The following is an 18,576-nucleotide window of genomic DNA, read 5'->3' as shown; positions in this document are numbered from 1 at the left end:
GCCAAGCTAGCCTCAGCACAAAGCTGGCTGAAGCCACCATCCAAGCCAGCAGCTGCACAAGCAAAGGGATGGAGCCTGGCTTTTTATAGCGCCAGGCCCCTGCTGCAGTAGCCAGCAATGACCCTGTGCTAAAGCTGCAGAGAGGACTGTGGTCTGAGTGCTGCCTGCCATTTGTACTGCCTTGGCACTATGGTACCTTTTTTAAAAAAGGAAAAAAGGAGAGAGGGAATCCTGCTCCATTGTCCTACTGCAAGTGGAAAAGGGCTGAACTAATTCAAACCAAACTCCGAACAGAAACTCCTCGCAGGCGGAGATATTTTTCTGTCAAGTTTCAGGCCTGGGAGAATTTTTACAGCTGAGCAATAAACTTTTGAAACAGAGGTTAAGGCCCTCACTAGCTCCAGGCTTTTAATACAAGAAGCAGCACAGAGCAATGGGTACTCAGTGTAGGAATGTGTCAGACTGAAGGGAGGCTGGATGTACTGGGGAAAGGAGGGGGTTAATTACCATAATTGCCCAACAAACATTTCCTAATATTGTCGCTTTTTACCCAGAAGTTACAATTTCTGTTACTATAGAAGCAAGATGTTGATACTGGATTCATTTTCTGGGTTTTATTCCTTTTTGTCATTTTTCCCATGAACTAATAAGCCACAGTGGATTTGAAAGTATGAGCAAATGTGAACACTATACAAAGCACTTTTATGTTCTATTGACATTTTCTTCCCACCCTAATAATTTAGAGCTGTTAACATAAAAAAAAAAATTAAGATGATCATACTTCCCATCACTTTCATTTCCCATGTTTACGAAGGAAGAATTGTGAGTAATTTCCCATAGTTATTGTTTGCAGCACAACACATGGTCTCAATTATTGGGATAAGAAACATAGAGAGGGTATTGGTGAGGATAAATGATTTATCTGTGCATTTCATTCAAAATTCATTTTCCATGCCATAGTTTATATTACTTTGATCAACATCATCTTTCTTGTTTGACTTTACAAACATAATTCAACTGTTCCGAGCAGGACCCTGGGTCATGAGAGATCAGTTTGCTGACATATTTCTGGAGCAGTGAAGCATAAGCAGAGTGATCCTGCACCAAACCTACTTTCTGAAAAGGTATCTACCCAAGAAGGGCAGATCTGGACAAATCTAGAGTAATGGAACAAAAAATAACCCCTGGATTTGACTTTTGTTCCCATTTCTAATTAAATAAAAAGGGACAACAGCTACTGTCAGGATCTATCCCCACATAGAACATAATTCCATGCATTAATTTGTATTTTCTTTCTGGCACTTGGAGGTCCTTCACTCCTTGAAAATGCCTTTTCTGCATTAATGACCTGAGTGGCTGCAGGCCCATGGCTGATGTCTCTGCATGGGAACTGTCTCCAGGCAGCTCTGTGACAGCCTTGGGGCACTTGGCTCCTGCTGCTCATGGAGAGACAAGTACCACTGGCATGTGACTGCTGAACCAGCACATGCTATAAAGGGGCAGCTTTAGCACAGATCACAGCAGCTCAGATGTGGCAGAATAAGTGGATTTATTCAGGGCTGGATTATTGCTGTAGATTTGAAGAGTGTGTCTGGTGGGGACAGGCTGGTGGCACTGCTGAGATGATGTTTGGTTAATTGCAGATTTTGCAGGGTGGGGGTTCAGCTGACACCAAAGACAGCATTACTTTCTTAGTTTTTTACCCTGCCTTCCCAGCTGGTGCTCAAAGACAATGTTCAGCTGCTTCTTGTAGGACTGCTCTTTGTTAGACATCGTGCAGGACATGAGATATTTAATGCTTAGAGGGTGGATGGGGAGGTGCCCCTGCATAAATCCTTCATCAATTCTCTATTTTTTAAATAAATTCCAGGCTGGTCTGTGGGGAACTCGAGACTGTGCTGTTTGTTAGCACAAATGAGCCCAACACAAATAGTTGGTCTTTTTGACCAGAGAGTTGTGCAACTCCGGTGGACTTGGCCTTCAACCCAGGCCTGGCAGCCACATTGGGACCCACAATTTCCTCCCATGGTTTTATCTGTGCTGCAGAAAACACTTTTGTTCCCAGGATATTTTGGAATATAGGAGTGTGGAGTTTGCCTGTGTATGGGTCACAACATGATCTGTAGTAAATTCAGTCTCCTAAATGACATAGTCATATTATAGGCTAAATGTATAACAGACAAATTCACACTGAGCTGTCTTTGTTGAAGAGTGAACTTTCAAATTACAGTTCTGCTTCCTGGTTCCTTACCCTTGCTCTGAGCACATGTGTAGTGTAGTGGATTTTCTCAGCCTTTTTTTCTCCCTTCCATTTTTGGGTGCTGCTTTCAGTCTTAAACCATGAAACACACATGGTTTAAAGCCCAGGACTCTTCAGAACTTCCAGCCATCCTTCACTGAAACTCTTCCATGACATACAGCAGCTCTCATGGCCTGAGACTCCACCTGGGATTCTCCAGAACTGGCCTCAGTCATCTCATGTCAGAGTTGTACCCCAACAGTAGAAACTGTTGCTGGTCTAAGACATGACAGCATCTCACTTCTGTGGAGCTTTGATGTGAGAGTTCTACTAACAGAGGATCTCTGAGCTTTCCATCCTTTGTTGTGGCTACTTCTTCTCAGTACTGTGAGGACACTGAGATCTTGAAAAGGTACTGGGATTCTGGAAGCATATTTGAAAAATGGAGGCAAAACCATTATAGCAAAAAGCTTTCTGTGAAGGGGGTTCATGCCTTTGGCAAATACAAATTATACATATGGAGTGGGAAATCTGTTAAATTCTATCTTGATCACTTATCTTTTTTTTTTTCAATTCAGTAAATAAGGAATTATCTTTAAGGGCTTATTAATCTGCACACAATACCTGCTAAAGTCTCATTATGATCTGGACTTGATGGGCCTTCCTGGGGTTTTTCTCTTTGGTTCATTTGGTAACTTCTTACCAGCCAAAGACCTGTGTGCTGCTTTGCTGTCATTCCTAAAGTGCTGGTTGGCTCAGGAGCATCAGCCCTGGGGAAGACTTTGCATCAAGGCTGGCAGCCCTGTGCAGCTGAATAGCACAAAGGCAGAAGGCTGGTGATGCATGTCAGAAAGCCTTCTGAGCAGCTGCCCTGCAGAGCCAGTGCTACTGCACTGTTCATTCCCCTCCTCCTCTCTTCCAGTTCCCTGTTGTTTCAGCTTTGCACTGATATGAACACAGACTGGTCCCTTCATATTCCTTGTCTGCTCTGCACTGCCACCTTCCTTCTCTCTTCCTGCCCATCCCTTCTATCACAGGTTTCTCAAAGCAGCAGCAACTTGTGCTATCACCTTCTTCTCTGGACCCACCACTTACATTCCCAGTTCATATTCTGCCTTATTTTTGACTCCAGATCCTCCTCAAATATTTTCCATCTACAGTTTATATTTGATGCAAAATGAGTCTTCTCAGAAGATTCTTTTAAAATGACAGAATAAACCTAAAGAAATCTGCATTGAAAAGTGTTTTTATCTCTTTTCCATCTTTACGGTATCTGTGCTATGGCAGAACTGGCAGCACTGAAAAGCTGGGACCCACAATCATGTTGGGCACCTCTTGACCAAGAAACTGGCACCACATCACTTTGAATCTCAGCATTTCAGGTAGGAAGTCCATTTTCCCACTATATGCCTGGATGTGAGCCATGTTTAAATGAAGTATCAGGATAAGGACCACTGGTCTCATCCCCTGAACTTACTTGTTAATTCTTTTGTTAGCTGGATTTACTCCTCAAAAGGCCAACATACATTATGGACTGGATCTTTTGTTGCATAAGCCAAACTCGAAGTCAGTGCACTCCAGGCATGGAAACTGTACATCCAACTTCAAATTAAGAATCTGGGGAAGGCTTCATTATTTGGATGGTTTAGTGGAGCAGCACAACCCAAACCAGACCATGCACAGCATCACCTACAATGGAGGAACAGGTCTCACTGCTGGTGCTCAGTACAGTGCAGGGCTTTGGGCTCCCATACTATAAACCAGTTTCTGCATGATTTGTCTTGAGACTCACTTCTTTGCTCTAGTTGTTTTGTTTTTATGGTCTAAACTCAAAACCAAAGTGAAACTCAGCCAAAGTGCCCAGATTTCCTGGTTACAGGTTGAAACCAAGCAAAAACTCCATCGTCGATATGGTTTCAACCTAAAACCATAAATCATTTTTTATTCACCTAAAGTTCATTCCAAATTTACTCAAAACTTGGCCTAGATTTCCCTGAAACTTGGCCTATTATGGCTTGAAACTGAGCCCAGCTTCAGAGAGGTTCATGAACCTCCACAAACCTGGCCCAAGTCTTGAGTTTGTAATGAAACCCAAAACCAGGGGAGTTTCACCTGATTTGGGTTGGGTTATAGACATTTCTCACAGCTCTAGTATTTATTATGATTATAATAACAACACATTTATACAGAGCTGCAAGCACACACAGAGAAGTCCAGACAGCTTTCCTACCTGTCCAAGCTCACCAGCTCAATCATGTGCTGGACTGGAGCTACAGTCAAACTCAGCCCCAGATGAGCAGATTAAAAAAAATAATTTCTCCTGGGTTGTCAGAGACCAAAAAAAAAAAAATAAATCATCCAGAAGAACTTCAGACAGAAATTATAGGGATAAAGAATCAATCTCCAAAGAAAACTAAGCAGTAGCCCTGTTTTATGGCGGGTTCATCGAGCAGCCTGAGAGATAAGCCAGGCAGGCTGGCAGAGCCCAGGTCCTGCTCACCAGCAGTGTCAATTTTTACTATCTCCATGCAGTCTGCTGGCTTTACCAAAAATCTTTTTTTGCAGTGAATTATCAAGAACTGACACTGGTTTTGCTTAGTTTTTTTTAAACTAAGTGGCAGCATCCCAGGTGGGGTATCTATGGGAAGAGACTCTCCAGGGGCTCTGTGCTAGGGCATGGTGTCATGCTCCTGGCTTTCTGAAGAGTGTGGGGAATGGCCAGGGCTCCAGCAGGCTCATGTGAGATGCATTTTATTGAAGATGGGCAGTTCCCATGGCTTTATGCCAGCTGGGGCTGTCATGGCTGATGAGCCCCTGTGGCTTCTTGTCCTCCTCTCCAGGGACGCCTCAGTACTTTGGAGTTACTCCTGGCAGAATGGCCATTGCCTGTGAGCTCTCCCAGACCAAAACATCTGGTTCTCAGTTCTTGTCCTGTAAAACAAGGATGACAAACACATCCCAACCTCACAAGGGTGTAGCAAGGAACATCCTACAGCCCTGGGAGCCATAGAGAAGCTCATAAACAAACAAACCTGCAGATGTGAGAGCCACAGGGAGAGGCTGGGCCAAGTGCACGGGAAAGGTCCAGCCCAAGAAAGGGGAAAAGCCCTTCCTTGTACTTAACAAAGACTTACCACAGCATCACTTGGCACCAAGGCACAGTATCTGACTAGAGTCTTCAGACAAAACCACCTACATTTCTATGTGCACATATGGGCACGTGTCTAAGCAGGCTGAGGACTCGGCTGCACACCAACAAGCAGCCATGGCACACACTGAACTGACTGACACCAGCACAGGGCTGCAGCCCAGCTTTGCCAGCACACTCCCACTGGTCAGGCAACCTGGGCCTCCACAGACACTTCCTGTCACATGGCACAGTAGAAATAGAAAGGAGAGCCCAAAATACAAAAATAAACACTTTGTTGACCTCTCTGACCCCAAGGTTCCTCTCCTGAACTCAATGGGAAGCTCATAACTGAGAAATTGGCTTGGGCGTGATATTCCTCAAAAGCATTTGTTATGAGGGTGTGAAATATTTGGCAAGTTTTAAGAACAACAGAAGCAGATTGTTGGAATTTGTCAGAGCTGAAGTCATCAACATCTTCAACATTTTTGCTCCACAGAAATAGGGTCTCATCTTCAGGCAAACCAGAGCACACAACCTGCTCCTGAGGAATTGGATTTCAAAGTCTCCAAGAGCAACATCAGCCTTCGTGAATGGGGACCACCTCCACCGGCCTGGCACCAGCAGTGCCTCTGCCTGCTCTGAGAGCAGCCTGGGCATGTCCTGCTCTGTGGGGACAGTGTCTGGTCCCTGCAGCACCTGCCTGGGGACCTGCAAGGGACAACTCAGAAGCACAAATCACCAGGGCTTGTGCAGGACCAGCACATGTGAGTGAAACAGAAGATGCATTGGAGCACTTTGGGCCACTGAATTACTGCAGCATTCCACCCTCTCCCTGTTTTTCTCTCTCCTGTTCCTACTGCAACCTCTACAATCATTCACATTTTCATTAGTGTAAATGATGGCATATTTTGCCCCAAATCCCACCTGTCTGCTTGCCCTGTCTTAAGTTTTCACAGCATCCCAAACCAAAATGATCCCACTGGTTAATATGACATCCCAGACCTGAGGTGCTGATGGGGTTTGCACACAGAGCCCTCCAGGCAGCTCTGTGTAACCACAGGAGCTCACACAGGGGCTGCATAGGTCTCTGCAGGCATCCAACATGCTCAGGCCACAGGCAACAACTAGAAGCTCTGGGATTTTCTGAACACAAGGGTTTTAGCCAAGTGCTAGTGTGCCAAGATTGTGATAACATGAGGGCTTACTCTGGGCAACTACTCTGCTAGGACACTGCCAACCCAGATTTACTGGATTAATCTGGTGTACATCATATCTTGGCCTTAGCTCCCGGCCACTCCTGCAAGCAGAAAAGCTGCAAGATTTGCTCTGGGGAGAGACTGAAGTAGACAAGATCCTGGGTTCAGATATCCCAGTTTTTTAAAGCTGGTGTGTCCCATTAGTTCCTGTCCTACCTGGCTCAGTGCAGCTGGGTGGCACTGAGAGGGGTGCCCAGCTCCTGCAGCTCCAGCCTCATCCAATGCTGAACTCTGGCTTCCCTTCTGTAACTGAAAAGACAAGATTTTCTCATCATGGTGAAGTGAGAAGTTCTCTCCTCTTCATCTGGTGCCTAGTCAGAATATAGCAGCACAACGTAGGCTGTTAACCTTGCCAATTTGGGCAGAGATCATCAGGCCCACAAGAGTACTGTGAGGCTTTAATGGCTCAAGTGGCCATTCCTTCACAGTCAACATCAATTTTTAAAAGTGGTGAGAAAGCTTTTGCAATGCCAGCACCACACCTCCTCCTTGGCCTAGAGCAGCAGGTTTGGTGCCTTGTGATGCACTTACCTGTTGTGGTGCTGCTGGCAGGGACTGGCAGTGCCCAGCTTGGGCCCAGGAAGGTACAGGCAGCTGCTGGACATGAACTGTAGCATCTTGCTCTCCAAACAGCTCAACAGCTCAGACCCGTCTGTGCTGAGGAGTCTTGACCTGATTAGCTCTTCCAAAGCACAAAGCTGAACTTGAATCACAGCATAGAATATTTATCTTAGAGGAACCCTGAGTATGACCCTTCAAGACCTGCTGTAAGAAAGCAAATACTTGGGTTCTTTGAAAGTCAGCTTAAAAGAGAGACTGTGGAAACAGCAGTGTTCTGCCAAAATACACGTGGGCTGTCAAGTTTACAAGATACTGTTACAACACACAATAAAAGAATGATTTGCTGTATACAGTAACAAGCCATCTTTGTTAAAATCTGTTAACCAAAAATTAGATTTATTATCCAAGCAATCATCTAAGAGTCATATGCACAATCACAGTGGAGGGCAGCCACATTTATTTCAAACAATTAAGCATTTTGTGATTTCCTTGAATTTGAAAAATATCCTTTAATTGCAAAAGGATATACATTTAGAAAGAGCTCTACTTCAGTCTGTCTAGTGCTTAGAGTCATTCTGGGGTCCCACTGTCAAATGAAATATAGCAGATCATTTCAAAATCACACTGCAAGTTACAAACCACTTTTTAGTTGCAAGTTGCATGCAATGTTATTGTGCAACCTCTGTGCTTCACTAAGATGCCAGGGAAGATGCAAATATTCAAACTAGTGGAAATGATCATACACATACAGCAACTAAAACCAAGAAACAAAAATTATATATCAGTTAAAGGACATTGCTGCAAAGAGACAGATGAATAATGTACAAAAAAAGTGGATTTTTTTATGTGCAGATGGGTACAGCACGTCTGGGTTTTCCATTTTAAAATTACTAAAAGAGCTACTGTCAAGATTTCTAGTTTCTGAAGCATAGCAAAGGCAATTTGCAGAACGGTGTGGGCAACACTGGGGCTGCTGGAACACAGTCAAAAAACCTTTGGCATCATAAGGTGTTACATGGAGCTTAAATGTAAACCAACTCTACGGGATAGACTCCTGACAGGTCTTTCTGAAATCGTCCTTCTAAGTTCCTCTCAGTGTTTAGGGGCTGAGAAAAAAAACTTAAATGGTACACTTACCTATAAACGACACAATCATGCACACTGGCACTAAAAATCATTCCCAACCTCCTGATATAGGAGTGCCATTTACAACTGTAAAGTTCTGATTATATCTCACCACAGTTATGCGACATATGGAAAAAATACACTGTTCAACATTTTAGCACACTAATAAATAAAATCCAGACACGGTCTATTAAAAATAGCAATGTAATCCTGTGCACAAGCTTACTTTTGATATAGTTATATTTGTTATGCAAAAGAAATCACAGAGAGCAATAATACAATTTGGGGTGAATTATAGGAGTACATTTCCCTTCCAAAGCTATTATAGCTCAATATATGTTCCCTCTATCAACTACAGTGCTGTCCCAGCAGCAGTTTCAGTGCTTCTTTCTTCCAGATTTTATAGCATCACACCTCAGTACAACGTTCTGGCATTGCTGCTAAAAGATACACCATGGCATTTGCATATACAAGTACACCCACATCACTGAATAATTCACTTGATATTAAAACCCATCTAAAGCTTATGGTGGTTTCTGGTATTGGATCATTCCTCTGTTATCAGTCTTGGGTTATATGACAGTAACTGTTGAAGTGGGGGTAAAAGAAAGGAATATTTTAAGGCAGTTTTAGCAAACAATAGTGGTTTTTTTCACACCTGTGTTTTCTGTATAATGATTTAACATCCACTTCTGCATGTTCTGGCTATCAGATTACTTTTTGACCAGACTACTCAGGTCAAGTCATTGGAAATGTTCTCGCTTCCTTTCTGGAACCACACAGTAACTTGAGAGAGGTCCGCTGCTGCTTATATTTGTGAAGGGTTCTGTACTTCTCTTCTTTCTTTGCATGAAGAATGAACAGCAGCAGCTCCCTCAAGGAGGAATCACCTGCACACACAGACAGATACAAAGACAACCCTACTGACAACGCCTGAAGTATAAGAATGCAGCTTCATCACAGTTTTAGCAAAAACACAAGGCCACAGAATAAACTAAAAAAAAAAACTGTTTTATTGTGACATTTATGACATTGAACCCTTGTTGATATGAATGGCTATGGGTACTCTTGACATGTTACAATATGTCATGGTGTAGGATGGCACTGATTGTCATCTGACTTTTGAGAATGTTTAATGGTCCCTACTGACCTCAGTGCATTTTGGCAAGTCACAGAAACTTTATCATCAGGTTTGTGTATACAGTTAACAAGTAGTTGGTCTTATAAGCACCATTACAAACCCTCACATTAAGGGTATTAATTATCTAGTTTACAAATGCTTCATTGATAAAAATAGCATGATTACAGTATACACACACTTAATTTACATGTAATGTATTATAGGCATAACTGAGATAAACTACTGAGCTAACTTTGGTTGATTGAAGTATTTAGACTGAATAATGGCAATTTTGGCTTCTAAGTTGTGTAAATATTACAGTGCATTTATAAATCTAGGTTGAAAATTTACTAGCACCAAATGGATATCATAAATGGCTGACCTAGTAAGTTGTAGTTGGAGAAGCGAAGTTTAAGAATTACAAAAATAGAGCTGTCCATCAGTTGAAAGCACATTCTTGTACCTCTGCTGAAATGATGATGTGTCTCAGCATCAGTGGCCAACTTCCAATGATAAAAGTCCCAGTTTTCAAGATTCAACATATCAAGGTAGCTCAGCTACACATAAAAGCCTGAGAAAGTGGTAGTTTTGAGCTCATGTATTCATCCTGTACCTTGTTTATGTAATAATATGATAGTGCTTGTTCATACAAATGTACTCATGTAAGATTGTACCTATGATATGGAGAATCTGATTGGGAGGAATATTCAGTCCTACCTATCTATCTTTGGTTTAATTATTTGGTCTTTGGTTGATGAATTAATGAAGCAATATCTGAATTTTCATTTTCAGGTTATCTCCCAGCTCACCACTGAGGTAGTCTTTGTCATGTTTCGCTTCAAGCTGGTTAAGTTCCTTCTTTTTATAGAGTGGAATACTACTGATTTGTAATGAATAATTTCCAGGCACTGGCTTCTTCTTTGTGAAATGAAGGTAACTGATCCCGTCCTTCTTATTGATTCTAAAGAAACCATCTTCATTTCCGGAGTCAATTAAGTATCGGTTATGGTTTGTCAGTGTTGTGAGGGCAGGGAGCAGCTCCAGGATGCGATCTTTGTTACTGAGATCCGAGATGTTGATGGAGAAGACTGCTGCTTTCTCAATATCCCAGCTGGCGAGACTGATCGGCGGCTCCAGCTCCTGCTGATGCTGCACAAGAACAAAGGATGTCAGTTGGCTTTGTCAGAGAGCACTGCACACATGCCTGTGTGTATTTCTTGCCCAGGTCATTCATTACTAATTAGTCAATTTTTAAAAGGAGGTTCTGCAACATCCTCTGTCAAATCTACTCTTATGGGCCTAGGACTCCTCAGGATGAAGTACAGAGCTTGTCACCATCTTGCTGTGTAGGTTAGAGGAGCCCGAGACACACAATGGAAGTTTCTGTGCACGTGCCTTGTTGCCTGACAGGTGAAGCCCCTGCATGCAAGCCCCTGTGACCAGACTCCTGCAAAGAGGGCAAACAAGGCACTCTCCTCCTCTCTGCCAGGGGAGCCACAAGCTGAGAGAACAACTGTGAAGGAGAGCAGGGTCTGTGACGGAGCCACAGCATTTCAATGGGAATTTTCTGCTTTGCAAGAATCATTTGGGTTAAGTGTGGAGCCAGGGCAGGTGCAGTAGAGTGCTGGAAAACCAGCCTCACCCTTCACCTCTGACTCAGTGGTTACATTTCAGACAGCAGCACAAGCTGTAACATTTTCATTTGGAAAGCAAGGGAAGCACTGTATCACTTCTGAGACAAAAACACTACCTGACATCCAAAACCAGCTTTGATCTACTTTAGGGTGTAGATTTTTCCTGAGGGATTCTCTCTTGGCACACATCCTTCTGAGTCCAGCTTTCACAAGACAGCCACAAGCTCTTTCCCCCCAGAAAGGGTCAATTACCTCTGCTTCACTTGCAGTTTCATTAGTGCTCCTGCGCTTCCTTCCTCTCTTGGGATAGCCATTGATTTTACATTCATAACAAGCTTCTGGAGAGAGGGAGTTGTCATCTACTTCTCCACTGAGTGAAAGCTCTTGTCCTTGACCTCTGCCTAGCCCCACTCCAGAAACACAGTGTCTGAGGAAGGAAGAAATTCAAAATTAACTCCAGCGAGACATAGATCTTATCAAAAGCTGCATTTGGGGGACTGTAAGTAAAAATAATTAAGCAATCATGTTACATTCATTTCCTAGGAAAAATTTCTGCTAAAGTCAACAGACAAAATTCTCACTGAATCACAATGAGGCCACTCTTTATTTCAAGAATCTGCCTTCATGGGTTTTTGCCCAAGAGAGACCTGCCAATATTTAACAGTCCTAAAAACACAGGCTTAAGCTCTGAGTTGTTGTTAGCAATTTCTGTTATCCAGCCTGGAACACATTTAAAGAGACCAATTTTCAACAACTGCTCAGAAGTCTGGAGAGTGAGGTCTTTCATAATGCATCCCAAAGCTTTTAGTCACTTACAAACTTTAAACCACAATCTTTCTACTTTCCATTTGGGTTGCTTGGTCCTATTCGATGTACAGCCCTAACACGCCCATTGGGGCAAGGGAAAATTTGTTTTATTGATAAAGCAGACCTTTATTAAAAAAATACTAATTTGAAACACAGAAGAATATGGACTATACAAGAACCTTAGAGCATGCAGAGCTGTTATTCCAACCAGCAGGTGAAACCTCTTGTATAATGTAATTTCTTTTTGCAGCTGGTAGGGGGTGTTATTATTAATGTTTGTTTTGTTCTTCTTTAGGGAGACAAGTGAATCACAACAAGGAGTACAAGCTCCCAAGTGCCAAGCTCAGAGGACTTGGCAGACTGCTGGGGTGTGCAGGAGAGGTGAAAGCAGTAGTTTAAAATAGAGGATTGAACCTGATAGCCCTAACCAAATTTCAGTTTCAAGCATTAAACCCCTCCCTTTCCAAGGTTACCTTTCCCCACCCTCCCCTCCCCCCTCCAATCTCCAAAATCAGTAGGTGCATCCAACTCTTGAGCACCTTCCCAATCCTTTCCCTCATTAATTGCTGACATCCCCCTGGTTCTGCTGCTCCACACTGCTAAGAAAGGAGTGGACCATGTTCCCTTGATATCTGTTAGTTTAAAATGAGAATCCCTTACCCTTGTCCTATTCTGAAGTAACCAGGTGGACATCCACAAACGTAGCCACCTTCAGTGTTTGAACAACCATAACTGCATGGGGCTTGTGCAGAACCGCATTCATTGATATCTTGGCAACCTCCACTAAACTGCTCATACTGAAATCCAGTAGGGCACATACATTTATAGCTTCCCAAAGTATTGTGGCAGGATGCTCCTCCACAAATGTGTGCACTGAGACATTCGTTTTCATCTGGAAAAGAAGCAGAATATACCATGTTAACTTTTACCCAGGTACAGTCCAGCCTACCCCTTGTACAGGTCGTGCTTGGCTGAATGTGCTGCCACCTCAGATGGACACAGACAACTGGGCTTGTCCTTCCTCTTGGCTGGGGCAGTGGTCCCTGGGAGATGACTACAAGCACACAACAGCAACACTGGGGCTGCTCTACAGAAGATATTTCATGCCATGTCAGGTCCTGCTCTGGAGAGCAGCGAAACAGAGAAGATAGCTTTTTTTTTCCAGAAATAACTGAGAAGGATAAAACTTTGTACAGCCAACAATCTGGTCAAGTAACCTCTTGCTGGTAGTGCTATTTGACAAAGGAAAAAGAGTAGGGAATCCAGCTCTGACACTTTTTCCAGGGATTGAAAATACCTCCCTACACACTTACATTTAAACATTAGACATAGGTAAGATGTGGGAAGTAGTAAAGTAAAAATAAAAGCAGCTATAGATACAAAAGACTGGTGTATTCTGAACCAGTCCTTTTCCAAACTTCCTAAGGGTGGCACTGTAGGAGTTTCAGGTCACTTCAGGCTTATTTACTGAAAATGGCTACTTTTTGAAATGAAGCTGGTCTGATTTTTGATGTCTGATGTGGCAAATTGCTTCAAAAAGTTCTGAATATTATTGTTCTCCATTTTCTGTGATAAATATATAGGTACACTGTGGGGGTGTGCACACATAAGAAACTCAATTTGGGAAGTACAGAGCAGCATCTCTCTGACCTCAAAATCCAGGTTACCAGAGAATAAGTAGTAAGTCAGAGCATAACTGTCTTTTTCCAAACAATGTGGCTCTTTGCTCTTTGTTTAAAAGCAATGTCTTTGCTCCTTACAGCCTGATTCACAATGTGGTGTACTGTGCAAGTGCCTGGGCAGGGGATGCAGTCACAGACCGCACAAGACATGGGAGGAACCAAAGCATTCTTCAGTGATTATCTAAATGTGTTGTAGCAACATAAAAAAATCCCTGAACAATTCATTAAATAGGCTAAAAAAGACACAAACTGTTTGCAGAGTTGGGATTGCCAAGGAATATGAAGGAATTGTCACGGAAAAACCTAGCACATGGATTCTTCCCCTGTGGTACACCCAGGAGATCCAGATAAGTATCTTCAGAATATACAGTTACAGACAGTACAACGTGAACATGTGGAGACTACAAGGTATTAAAACCTGGGGCTGAATCCTGTGTTCCCAAAGCCTGTAAGGGTTTGCCATTAACTCAGAGAGATGTTTCAGTGTTTCTCACACCTCAGAGCAACTATGCCAACATCATAAATGCTTGTTTGGGCCACAGGAAGTTACTGCACCAAGAGCAGATATGCTCACCTCACCACGCTCCACAGTGGCAAGAAAGGGGACACTAGTGAGATTAACTCCCATATTTTGGGTGAGTGTAGGAAGAAAAAAAATGAAGGGAAAAAAAAAAGTTTGGGACCCTCAGACTGTACAAGCTGTGCTGTCAGGCACCAGCCTTGCTCTCCTGTGCTCTGTAAGATGCATTTCAATGTATGAATTTACAAAAGTGACTTGCCAACACATTGGTTCCACTGGTAATGCTGGAGATATCCTTGTGGGCAGCTGCACCTGTATCCTCCAATTATATTTTGGCAGCCATGCTGACACCGGTGGTTACCATCACATTCATCAACATCTAAAAGGGTGAAACACACTCTGAGTTTTGGGAGAGAAGGTCAAATTATGCTGTATTTGGAAAATATGTTACAAATAATCATATATATTCATTTTTCATATATAAATATCATATATTTCATAATCCTCAAAAAAACCTGACCACTGCGGGCCTTTTGGGTTTGGATTTGTGGCTCCACAGCAAGTAATATAGGGCTGAAAAACATAGAAACCATAGAAAGCTCTCACATTCAGTAAAAATTTTCAGTTTTTGCCTTCTCCTGTGGAGCAGACAGGAGAAAGCCATTTGTATATGGGATCCCTAATGCATTCCTTAAGGGTCCCACCTCCACAGCAAACAGACCCTTGCTTTACCCAGACATCCAACCCAAAAATTCCAGGATACCTCTTTTCAGAACAACCCAAACTCTGTCCCTAAGAGAAGGCTCTAAGGACTCAGAGGAATAAGTCTACAGCCCTTGAACTCTCTCTTTAGCAGGTCACCTTGGAGATGCAAGACTTCCTGTCCTTGAATCCCTCAGAAACCCATGCAGGATTCAAAAGAGGTTCACTGAACTTATGACCCTTAAACTAAAACATTCAAGGCTACATATCCTCAGAAAATATCTATCCAGCTCTTTAGAATCCCACAATATATCAATTTTTTTCTGTCCCATGGAAAGAAACACTGCCTTGTTGCTAAATTTCTGTATTTTCCCCTTTGCTTCAGCTTACACATGCTTGGCTTCTGCAGATTTTGGTGCTTACTCCTTGGGGGACAGTATGGGTGAAAGAAGATTAAGGAAGCAAGAGAAAGCCAAGTTAAATGCACTGTGTTGTACCCACCTTCACAGCTCTGCCCAGTTTGATCAAGTGAGAAGCCCCGTTGGCATTCACAAACAAAACTTCCAGGTGTATTCTGGCAAATGCCCTTTGCCCCACAAAGATTGATCTCAGTAGCACACTCGTTGTTGTCTGGGGGAAAGCAAAGCTCAGTGTTAGTTTGTAGTTGTCATTTCAAAGCTGATGTTTTGGCAATGCTTTTGATGGGGTTGTGGCAGGAGGTAAAGGCACATTGGTAACACATGTGTCCCACTGCCCTCCCAGGTTCTCACTTTGCATTACAGGAAAGTTTACACTGTCTTCTTTTGAATTTGGAAACACAAAAGCAATTGGAAAGGAAGCTTTCTTTTCTTCACCAAAATATGAAGCGTGATGGTTTGGTCTCCAAACACCTGCAAATTCACACCAATACCATGGGATCATCAAACTGACACAGAAACAGCATCCAGCTTGCAGAGCAGAAAGTGTGTTTTCCAGGAGGAAGCAGTTTAACATTTAGTTTAACATTTCCATGTACCCAATGGGTATGTGATCAGAGGACAACTCCAGAAATGTATATTTCATAGCTGCTTCAATGATCCCAATGAGCTACAAAAAAAAAATATAGAACCAATTTTGCTCAATGCCTAAAAAAGGGTAAGGCAAGAATTAAAAAGTGATGCTTGTACTGGCTGGTTCTTGCAAGTGCAAAATTCAAAGACAGATTATGAAAGCAAGGGAAAGTAGGAGGAAAGGGCCTCTTTGCATCTCTGGTGGGATTAGAATCAGAATCTGGCTTATGTTTCCATTTGATTCCTCAGGAAGATGATTTTACCTCCTTGGTACTTCGCTTCTGGAGTAAGGGTCAATAATAAATCCCAAATCTAAGTCTACCTTCCCATGCCACCTACCAATGCAGGCTGTGTGGTGCTGGGTGAATCCAGGAGGACATTTGCAAGTGAATCCTCCAATAGTGTTGACACAAAGGAACTGGCAGTTGTGCTGCTTTGTTGCACATTCATCAAGATCTAAAAAAACCCAAGAAAACATCTTTCAATTATATTCCCTGGACTCAGAAATATCTTCATGAGATCTGGCAGACTGGATAATGGCCTTGTACTGAAGCACACTATTACTCCAAAAGAAATATTGAAATGCTAACAACAAAGCACACTGTCATTCTGCATGCCAAATTTGGAATTGCTGCTCTAATTTGTGTGGTTTTAATCAAATCTTAGTTACCAAGACACATAAATGTATGGAATTCTAAACAATATTCCAAAATCTCTCCTGCACTTATCCAGCATGCTGCAAAAGCAGTAGGTAAAAATTCTGTTGATGCTGGGCAATGTACTGCAAACCACCTTTGCATCCAGTAAGATTCATTTATCATTGAATGATATGGCTTAAACCAACAAGCTTACCAAAATGAGAACAATCCTATATAATATTAATTACAAAATCTTTTGAAGATCAGCTGCCATCAACCTGCAAAAATTCCTGTCCATCTGTTTTTCATCCAAATTAACAAGGAGTTAATTGAAATACCAGCTCCATCCTGTGCAGGCCATTTCCACTGTCTTTAATGGAAATACTCACATGAATCAAGGAGACAGATTTCCCTCATTTAAATGTCCTTGCAATTATTTTTGCCTGAGAAACACAGTTTCTGCAGTAAATTATTTTCTTGATTTTTACCTTTGCAGCTTCTCCCATCTTCTTGCAGGATATATCCTTTTGGACATGAACACTGGTAGCTCCCCTCTGTGTTTTTGCAGATGAAATTGCAAGGTTTTGGAGACTCATTGCATTCATTCAGATCTACAAGAAGCAAAATCAGATACCTCAGTGCTGGTAATCAAGATTTGTGATAATGTTTTACAAAATGTTCAGGGCAGATCAGAAGGAAATCCAAATCCCCAAAGCATTAACAAGTGACATTTTATTTTCTCATTTTTCAAAATCTTTCAATTTCTTTCTTCAAGTCCTCTCTTAGTAATAAACTTTATATACAAACACCACAATGTAAAACCTACCAATGCAAAGAGTGCCAGTGACATCTGTAGTATAGCCCAGATTGCAAAGACAATGGTAAGTTCCCCTCTCATTGATGCACTCCCCATTGCGGCAGACGTCGTGAATAACCTTGCACTCATCAATATCTGCAATTAAACAAGATTTAGTTCTCAATGAAACAGAACTGATTTTGTGCAGCTTCAATAGGTTCTTGTGACCTGACACTGAGAAACCCACACCATACATAGAATAGCTACATAAAATAGTGAAATATTGCACAGATTTAAGGAGAAATAGTAAGTGGAAAAACATGGAATGGAGCATTACTCTAACTTTCTTATACAGTAAACAAACTGTAAATGGAAGGGAACAACTGAAGCTGATCATGTATCAGCCTTCACAAATCAAACTACCCCTTGCCTTCATGTACACAAATAGCTCTCAACATGTGCCTGCAACACACTCAAATGTGAGAGGCAGATTCCCATTTGAGTGCATGTCAGTCAACCAGGACATAAAGCAAGTAACTGCGAAGATGGGATGGATGCCTCATCAACCAGGGCCTTTGGCTGTGCACCATCCTCCTAAAGGACTATACTCAGTCAACATGAAAAATCTCAGTAAATTTCAGCTGATATCCAAAATATTTAGGACATTACAGTGTTCAAATATACAGAAAGAAAGTTTATAATTTATCACCTAATTTGGCATTGTCTAAGAGATCATTTAATGAAAAGTACCTGCTCCACTGGATGTGTATCCCCGGCCATGAGGGCAAAGCTTCTTGAAGGCCACGGTGCCTGGGAAGGGACAGACCTCACAGTTCTGTCCCCAGCCTCGGCCACCGTCACAGCAGCATTCTGACTTGGTGACAGCATTCCTGTTGCTTGATCCGATCTGGCACATACTTTGTAAGACTTCAGTGAAGCAGTAGCCCTCCCTGTTGTCTGGAAAACAAATTGTGCATCACAGAGAATTCTAATGGTGATTCCAGAGGGTCAAGAGATGTTGGGAATTTGGTCAGAAATGTAAGAGAAAGGGCATACTTCACCCTGAGACTGTGGAACTGAGAGTGAAAGACTACCAGCAGTAAGAACGAGAGAATGACATCTAAGGGAAACAAAGACAAGAAATTTAGCAAAAGGTGGAAGACAAGAAGTTACAATATGTTTAATAAAATGTATGTTTCTATTTGAACCTAGAGAAAAGGGGACTGGCTGAAAATCAGGACCAAAGAAATGTCAGAGCAGCTCCTGGCTGACTGAAACCATGGAACAGTCAGCTTTTATAGCAAGTCACCCCAGCTG

At 42.4% G+C, this 18,576-nt stretch overlaps 1 protein-coding gene across 1 annotated transcript in view; it reads right to left on the bottom strand.

Moving 5' to 3' along the window:
- Positions 1–9,306: 9,306 nt before the first annotated feature.
- FBN1 (fibrillin 1) overlaps positions 9,307–18,576 on the bottom strand; it is a 140,189-nt gene continuing 130,919 nt past the window's right edge. Inside the window, exons 58-66 of the mRNA XM_030228326.2 lie at positions 18,010–18,216; positions 17,290–17,415; positions 16,952–17,074; positions 16,165–16,281; positions 15,278–15,406; positions 14,334–14,453; positions 12,533–12,764; positions 11,318–11,492; positions 9,307–10,580 (exon numbers count right to left, since the gene is read on the bottom strand). Of these exons, the coding sequence (XP_030084186.2) occupies positions 10,191–10,580; positions 11,318–11,492; positions 12,533–12,764; positions 14,334–14,453; positions 15,278–15,406; positions 16,165–16,281; positions 16,952–17,074; positions 17,290–17,415; positions 18,010–18,216 (1,619 nt within the window). The 3' untranslated portion in view covers positions 9,307–10,190. The remainder of the gene's footprint in view (positions 10,581–11,317; positions 11,493–12,532; positions 12,765–14,333; positions 14,454–15,277; positions 15,407–16,164; positions 16,282–16,951; positions 17,075–17,289; positions 17,416–18,009; positions 18,217–18,576) is intronic.

The sequence above is a fragment of the Serinus canaria genome, chromosome 10 (genome assembly GCF_022539315.1).
Source record: "Serinus canaria isolate serCan28SL12 chromosome 10, serCan2020, whole genome shotgun sequence".
NCBI lineage: Eukaryota > Metazoa > Chordata > Aves > Passeriformes > Fringillidae > Serinus > Serinus canaria.
Note: the sequence above shows the minus strand (reverse complement) of the source record. Positions and strands in the feature narration are given on the sequence as shown.